Here is an 8,537-nt window from a genome sequence, read left to right as displayed (position 1 = left end):
CCTTCTATAGTTCAGTTGTGTTTATTTTAGAGTTTTCCTTCAAGATGTAGTACTTGTAAGGCAAGTTTTATATACTTTTGTTGAATTATACAGTTCATATCTTCTCATTATGGAAAAAGGGGAAGAACACTCATCTCGGCTAATACCATCTAGCCCAAATCGCCCAACCACGGTGTGTTATATTTTATAAAAGTTTGTTGGACTATGTTGGCTTGATATCCATGGATTTCCACATGAATAACACATTGTAATAACATGTGCAGGGCATACCATCAACTTCTCTAAGCTTCAGAAATTACATGCACATGCACGGTTTCTTTGGAGAATTTCCTACGTAGTCACCAGCTGTAATGCAACAGCCAGATGGCTACCAATATCCATGCAATATTCAAGAGGTGATACAATTGTATTCTTGAATTTTTGTAAATTTTTGGTTATCCTTTTAAGATTAATGTCATATTTTTTTTAAATATTTTTCTTATTCTTCTAGCACAATGATGGTTACCCAACTCCTGTTATGACTACTGGATCTGCCGCGAGCGAAAGAGGTGATGTAGCAGAAACATCGGGATGTAGGGAAACTGAGTTCCCATCTACCTCCGCTAGAGTTGAAGAATGCAACAAAGAAAGACCAGATTCTATGGAAACTGAGGATGGAATTGGCGAGACATCTCAATTAGATGATGAAATTGGTGGTGACACGATTTTAGAGCCCAAGTCGAAGATGGAGTTTAATTCCTTTGAAGAAGTAATGACTTATTATAAGCAGTATGCTAAGAGTATTGGATTTGGGGTGATGACAAGAAGGACTGAGAAGGGATATGATGGGACTAATCACCCTCAGTTGTGCCCAGGGTGGGAAGGCCCATAATAGGACGTTGAATGTTGCCAGGCCACGTCCGACAGGAAAGACTGAGTGTAAGGCGAAGATTAATGTCTTAAAAGTTGATGGAAAGTTTCAATTGACAACGGTTAATAACATTCATAACCACAACCTCAGTCCAAAAAAATCCTACTTCTTTCGATGTAATCGAGAAGTTAGTGATTCCATAAAAAGAGTCTTAGATACAAATGATCTGGCTGGTATCCGAATGAATAAGAGCTTCAGATCTCTTGTCGTTGGCATGGGAGGTTTCGAAAACCTCCCGTTTTTGGAAAAGGATTGTCAGAATTACATTGATAAGGCAAGACATCTAAGGCTTGGTGCTGGTGGTGCTGGAGCGCTTCAAGAATATTTTTTACGGATGCAATACAAAAATCCTGGCTTTTTTGCGTCGATGGATCTAGATGACAATGGGAGGTTGAAGAATGTCTTCTGGGCAGACCCTCGTAGTAGGGCAGCCTATGAAGATTTCAGTGACGTGGTTACATTCGACACCACATATCTGACAAATAGATATGGGATGCCATTTGCACCATTTGTTGGTGTAAACCACCACGGCCAGTCAATTCTTTTGGGAGCAGGATTGATATCCAGTGAGGATACAGCAACGTTTGTGTGGTTATTCAAGACTTGGTTATAGTGTATGGATGGTATAGCTCTTAGAGCTATTATCACAGATCAGGACAGAGCAATGAAGAATGCTATTGCTATTGTCTTCCCAAAAAGTCGACATCGATTTTGTTTGTGACATATACTGAAAAAATTCCCTAAGAAGCTTTCCTCCTATTCTGCCTATAAAAGTGGGATGAAGAGTGCCCTGATGAAATGTGTGTATGATTCCCAAAATGTTGAAGAATTTGAAAGCTATTGGGAGCATTTAATCACCACTTACAACTTGGAGAAGAATGCTTGGCTGCAAACTTTATACACTGAGCGTGAGCATTGGGTACCGGCATTCTTGAAAGATTCATTTTGGGCGGGGATCAGTACAACGCAGCAGAGTGAAAGCATGAATGCTTTTTTTGATGGTTATGTTCACGCTAAGACAAACTTGAAAGAGTTTGTTGATCAGTTTGACAACACCTTGAAGAAAAAAATTGAGAATGAAAATAGCTCTGACTTTCACTCCTTCAGCGTCACTATTCCTTGCATATCTAGATCTCTGATTGAAAAGAAGTTTCAAGAATGTTACACGAATGCAAAATTCAGGGAAGTTCAGAGAGAACTGCAATGTCTTATAGATTTGGCTCCAGAGTTACTTAAGAGAGATGGTGGTGTAAAGACGTACCTTGTAGAGGATGAAGTTCATGTGGAAGAATTCACTAAGTTACATATTCAGTGGACTTTAGTGATGTGGATACAGCTGCAAAGTGTTCGTGTGGGCTATTTCAGATGAGGGGTATATTATGCAGGCATATATTGGTTGTATTTAAATGTAATGGTATAAAAGTTTTGCCGAATCAATATATTTTGGATAGATGGAAGAAGGATATTAAGAGGAGCTACACATTAATCGACAGCAGCTATGACGCAGGGGGTCAGCGAGAAGATGGTAACAGATATTCTAATCTATTGAATATCTGTTATAAGATGATTACTCGCGCAGCTAGTTCAAAAAAACATACTGAGGATGCATTACAGAAGTTGCATGCAATGATTGAGTTATATAGTGAGAACCAAGAACCTCCATCTAGAACATGCACGGGTTTCAATGTTATTCCTTCAATACTGGAGATAACTACATGTGCGGGTTCACAGAAAGTACTCAGTCCACTAGTAGTAAGAGGGAAAGGTAGACCACCATCTCTAAGGGGAGCATCGATAATGGAAAAAGAGATGCGGAAAGTTAAAACGAAGGCGAAGAATGCAACAGTCAAGGGGAAACATAAACAGGTCATTCTATAAGCTAGTTAACAAAACAGGCCTGTATCTTATGCGGTTTTATATGTTATTAATGCATACTCAATTCAATGTGTTATGTTACATTTGTATGTTAGAGAGATGGAGGAGATACACCTATGCTGAACACGTGTAGGAATTTATTTGGCCCGTCAGAGGAAGATAAATCCAATGTTGGATTGATGCAGGTAACAAAATTTCGTAAGCCTCACTATGTGTGGTTATTGTTGGATTGTAAGTAATCGAGAAGAATTATTATGTTTGTGATGTTATCACCAGCCTATTGAAGACAGTCCAGTTGTTGACATTAGTGGAACCCAGTGACAAGAATCATTGATCGGGAGTCAAGAAAGCGTACTATTTTAGAATTTTATTCTTAGTCTAATATTGACATTACACTAAGATTTTCATACTACTCCTTGCAGATGCACTTTGGGTTGGATGGATCACAACCGGTTGCGGTGGATGAATCACAACCGGTGTAGCCTCAGTGACATGTTGGATTGGGGTGAGAAAATAATTAAATAACACATTATTTCTCTTAAGAATAATTACCAAAACCACGGATTTTTTTTTTGTAGGTACGGTTCCAATGTTCTATTTCATCTATCTTTGTTGGTCAGCTTGCCCATGTAGGGCCGAAGCAATGATTTAGTTTGTGGCATGAGGTGTATGTAATGACATTAAAAATGGCCGAAGAGTGAAGAACAATTTGTATGTGAAACATTTCTCTAGAAGTAGTGATGGAAATGCAATTTGTTTAATGTTATTTGATACTAAGTTAATGATGTTGAATATATGGTGCAGCCATATATTTGTATGTTTTGTTAGGGAAAAATTATATTGATCGAATAAATTAGTCTTATACTAAGTAAATGATGGAGTTATATAGTGATGACTGTATTTTTGTATGTTTTTGATATTACGTAAATAATGGAAATTTACACATAGTGATTATAAGCAAGGTCGGGTTCACAAAATGGACCTTGGTGGAAATTATTCCCAAATCTAGAAATACAGTCACGTTCCAAGAAATCAGGAAAAATGCCTATGTATATTGATGTTTTTGCTGGTCTTAGAAGGTCAAGTCAAAATAGCCTCTTTTATTGGTGTATATTGATTGACAGAGTGTATTTCTGGACATTATGTTGTTAAAAATTCTGCTCCTCGAGTGCCTTGATGGTGCACGGGTTCTAATTTCACCTGGATATGCACCTGGAGTTTTATGAGTTTTGGATCAATTAAAGGCTTAGTGAAGCCATGCTTGGTGAGTTACTTAAATTAGCCAAGAAAACCCAAAGTTATATGAAATTTATTTTGTGCCTCTACCCCCACGTCAAGATAGCCACAAGTCAAAGTTAGGCCCATCAGAGCCATAATGAAACAGCTACTTCATAACAAAATTCTCCATAACAGTTACGGCATTTCCATGTACAACGGGAAATACAATACAAAATTAGGATGGTTCCAATCCTGTTAGGTAGTTGCAATCTACATGGTTGACAATTAAAACTAACTAGTAAATAACATTACATAACCACAGCAGCCACGGGTCTCTAACACTAATATGAAATTACCTATGTACTATCAAGTAATATGCTACAATAAAAGCAAAAGTCCAAAACACACGGAGTAATGTGCGTGAACGTCTTATTTCAGCTTCACATACAACAGTCACCAACTCCTTCAGTAACTCCTCATTTCTATTGGACAATACTAAATTTATCTCATCTCGCAACTCAATAATGATGTTTTCAAAGTTGTTGATTAGTTTCTTCAGCTCTTTCTCCTTTCTTAATACTTCATTCTAAGTTTCTGAACGATCCAATGCCACGTATTCATCACCCTCTACCCACTTGAAATACTTACAATACGGAAATCCCTGTGAATGAATACAGATTTTTTGCAAAAAATTTAGATGCATGTAATATTAATAATTTAACTAAAAATGAATATAGTTACCTCTTTGTTGTACTTTGGACAACTTAAGAAGGCTCGGCCTGGATTTTTTTTTGTATTTGAGTATCTCATTTGGGCTTCAATCTCACAAAAACATAATGGATGACCCAGAGTTCGTTTGGCAAAAGAGGTAGAGGACGTCGTTGTGGATGATCACATATTCTTATATTAATCCAATGCCACGAAAAATTTGGGCAGAAAAATAGAACACTGATTAATTGTTAAAATAATGAAATTATGAAGATATTTCTAAGTAATTGTTTAACTTTCAAAAAAGAAGGAAAGAAGAAGTTAGATGATCAAGCAATAACTTGTATTATAGTACTCATACATCCAAAAATAAAAAGAGTCTTCAAAGCATGACAAATTACAGTGCATGAGGTCAGGGATTTTAAATTGTACAAGCAAGGCCTATAAACTTTTTGTTAAGGTGACAAAGCAAGGAGTTCTGATTAGAAAAGGCTCTTGCTTCAAACTACTCAGTAACCTTTGTTTCGAAAGTGATAATGATGAAGCTATTGCATTGCTTGAGACAATGTTGTCGTTGAATGTAGAACCTAGCAAAATAATGTACAATAAAGTCATAGCTGCACTTTGTCAGGCTGGAGATATGAAAAGGGCCTGGTGGTTTTTCAATATTCTTGTCGAAAGGGGGTTAACTACTGATCTCATTTCATACACAAGGGAATACTGCCTGATACCCAACCCAAACCATCTCGAAAAAGCACTTTGGTAGTAAAAGCCCAGCAAATCCAATTTCTCAAATAAGCATTCTGTTGGCAATAAGTGCTTGGATGAACCCAAAATCAATGAGGTAGTTCAGTCAAAGCATTTAAAATAATGTATATAAAGTAAATGATGTCATATGTTTATTGATTTTTAATTATTTACACAATGAACACATTTTGTTGTATTGTTCTATTGAAGGTGGCTCTTGATTTTCAGGCAGAGAAGAAGGGAAGCTGTTTAGTTGATGACTCAGAAGTCAAGTCATTGCAGGTATCAAATAGATGTGTACACGAGTATAAATGGAATCGCCAGAATGGTGATTTACTTGGGAGATAAATTATTGGTAGATGCACATTGAGGTTTTGAAACTTCATGTAGTCTATAAAATCTAAATCAAAACTTCATGTGTGGTCTATAAAATCTAAATTAAAACTTACTTAATTGCAGAATTCAAATAGATATGGGGGATGAAGATTGAGATCATAAAATGGATGATGGGGTTAAAAATAGATAGTGAAAGCTGAGAAAGGGTTCTACGGCATAAGTGCTGCCTGTGTCCCCTTTTGTTCTACAAACACTACAAATATAAGACATTTAGGGTTAGGGTTTCCAAATTTCAAAATCGCTTCCGATTTGTATGCTTGTATATTATCAACAATTTGGGCATTTCCAAATCTATTGTTGAAGAAACATCTCTAATATAAGAGATTTCGAGTTAGGGTTTCCAATTTCCAAAATTGGTTACAATTTTTATGCATGTATATTTTGGGCATTCGGCATTTCCAAATCTATTGTAATCGATTCACTACAAAAATAAGAGAACTATTTTCCAAGAGTTCGAATATGAGAAAAACTCAAGGGAAGAGTAACCTGTCTTCATGGTCGTTTGTGGGGAAGCTTGATGCTGAACCCTAATTTGTTCTGTCATGACCCGCTTTCGCGTGTATTTTCGCTGAAGGGTTGTTTTTATTTTAATTAATATATTATTTTATTTATTTTAATTTATTGCGTTTTAAAATTGTTTTTTTATATTTATTTGATGTTGTGTTTTATTTCTTTTAGTCGTTTTACTGTTTTTAATCTCGTTTTGGCGGATTTGTTTTGTTTTCCTGGAATGAGGATTAGACCTCATCTTTTTCCTATATCTCTTTTTCCCTTTTTCCTTTTTTCCTTTTTCTCTTTTCTTTTTCTTCTTTCTTTTTCTTTTTCTCTTTTTTCTTTCTTTTCTTTTTCTTCCTCCTTCTCCTCCCGATCGGCTCTCTCCCTCTCTCTCCTCACCCACGCCGTAAACCACCCAAACCCCCGACCCACCGCCGTCCGGCCGCTGTGCGGCACACCGCCCCCACCGTTCGAACCCCCTCCCTCCGGCGCACCTCCCCACCAAATCCCAACCCCATCCGGCCAGCCGTTTGGCCGGAAAATGCCATCAAAGCTCCCACGGTTTTTGCTCCGATCCACCGCCGTCGCTCCACCTCCGGCCACCATTTCTTCACCACTTCATCACCGGTCCCTTGCCGTCCTAACCCACCCATTTTTGACCTCCAATAGTCACTGAAACAGCTCCCACGAGCTAGCTTTCCATTTTGGGAAATCCGGCCTTTAACCTCCATTTCCGCCGCCACCCACGGCCAACCACCACTTCCAATAGCTTCATAATCATCCTTAGGCCATTCCCTATCAATCCCAAGCCTTGGTTTGTCCCCGTTCAAAAGTGGGTATTTTACAACCCACGACCACAGTGAATTTTCACTGTTACGTTGCTTTTTCTCCGCCATTTGCAACGCCGCAAACTTTCTAAAAATACCATATAGCGCTGTAAGTATTTTCCAAACCCTATTTTCAGATTTAAATATATATTGCTCTTTCAATTATTTTATCTGCTGGTTGGTTGATTCCGGACGGAGTCCGAGGAGTTCGGGGGTCGGATGGATGGAGGACGAAGTTGCTCATTTTATTGATATATGTTGGTTGGTTATTTTTGTGCATTGATATGGCATTACATGGTGCATGCACATGTGTTTTTGTTTAATTGAGAAAAACCTGTTTATTGGCGTAAGTGGACTTACGGGTGCGTGTGTATCACGACCCCAAGCCGGGATGGGGTATTATCCCGGTGGAGCTCCTCTGGTCACTCGGGAGCGGAATAAACTGAGTGATGTCCCCTGGGTTGTCGCTAGGCGACGACGGGAGCGGGGGCTAGGGGTTGCTTGGCTACGAACGCGCTGGGCGCGGAACCAGGCATCGCTCTACGCGTCGACTCCGTGGCCCTTCGCTGGCGAGGGCTAGAGGATGCTTGGCTACTAACACGCGGGGCGTGGAACTGGGCATCGCTCGTTAGGTGTCACATGCGTGGTGGTACTCTGCGGTGTGGCACTGGAGCGAGGGTGTGCGGATGACCCCTAGGGGAGGTCATGGCGCATACGGATAAAATGGATTTTGGTTTGAGACGGTTATAGAGGCCAAATGTGACTTTTGGCGTGGTTTTTGAAAAAGATGTGTTTTTGGGCCAAATGGGATTTTTGGCGTGTGTGGAAAATTATGTTTTATGGGTTTTGCGCATTGGCATCACTTCATGCATATTGTTTGAGTTCTATATGTTTTTATCTGGTGGTGTTTGGGTTTTGCTTACCTGCGGTACCTTTTTGGTTCCGTAAATTTTGGTGCAGGATTCGAGGATGAGGAGGAGGAGGCTGAGCCTGAGGATGCGGCTCCGCCGGGTTGCTAATATTATGCTTTATAGTTTGGTCTAAAACTATATTCGTGTTTTGTAATATTTTATTTATGTATGTTTTAAACAGCTTGTATTACGTTAAGAAAATTCTGGTACTTAGTTATATGACTTTCGTTATCCGCTGCGTGTTTCTTCGTGCACATATGTTGCTTTTGCACACACTTGGCACTCGTCGATAGGGTGGTGACCCGGGTTGTCATCATCCGGACGTCTCGATTTCCCCGTGTCCGTGCATGGGGATTTGGGGGCGTCACATGTTCCGTGGCTACCAAAAGTGAGTGCTGCAGGTTTGACCCAAAAATATTAGAAGAACATGAAGCCAGTTTTAGAAGAGAG

At 39.1% G+C, this 8,537-nt stretch overlaps 1 protein-coding gene across 1 annotated transcript; it reads left to right on the top strand.

The window, feature by feature from the left end:
* The first annotated feature begins 350 nt into the window (after positions 1-350).
* Positions 351-2,279, top strand: LOC122278480 (protein FAR-RED IMPAIRED RESPONSE 1-like). Its single transcript, XM_043088666.1, has 4 exons — positions 351-395; positions 491-748; positions 855-1,364; positions 1,659-2,279. The coding sequence occupies exons 1-4, from the start codon at positions 351-353 to the stop codon at positions 2,277-2,279; spliced, it is 1,434 nt and encodes a 477-aa protein (XP_042944600.1).
* Positions 2,280-8,537: the final 6,258 nt, after the last annotated feature.

The sequence above is a fragment of the Carya illinoinensis genome, chromosome 10 (genome assembly GCF_018687715.1).
Source record: "Carya illinoinensis cultivar Pawnee chromosome 10, C.illinoinensisPawnee_v1, whole genome shotgun sequence".
Lineage (NCBI taxonomy): Eukaryota > Viridiplantae > Streptophyta > Magnoliopsida > Fagales > Juglandaceae > Carya > Carya illinoinensis.
The sequence above is the reverse complement of the archived record's forward strand: the minus strand, read 5'-3'. Positions and strand labels throughout refer to the sequence as shown.

What these genes read in the sequence shown, in the direction of transcription:
- LOC122278480 (XM_043088666.1), top strand. Translation starts at nt 351, where the DNA reads ATGCAACAGCCAGATGGCTACCAATATCCATGCAATATTCAAGAG. An exon ending in ATCCATGCAATATTCAAGAG is followed by an intron (nt 396 to 490) that starts GTGATACAATTG and finishes TTATTCTTCTAG; the next exon opens with CACAATGATGGTTACCCAAC. An exon ending in AGTTTAATTCCTTTGAAGAA is followed by an intron (nt 749 to 854) that starts GTAATGACTTAT and finishes AGTTGTGCCCAG; the next exon opens with GGTGGGAAGGCCCATAATAG.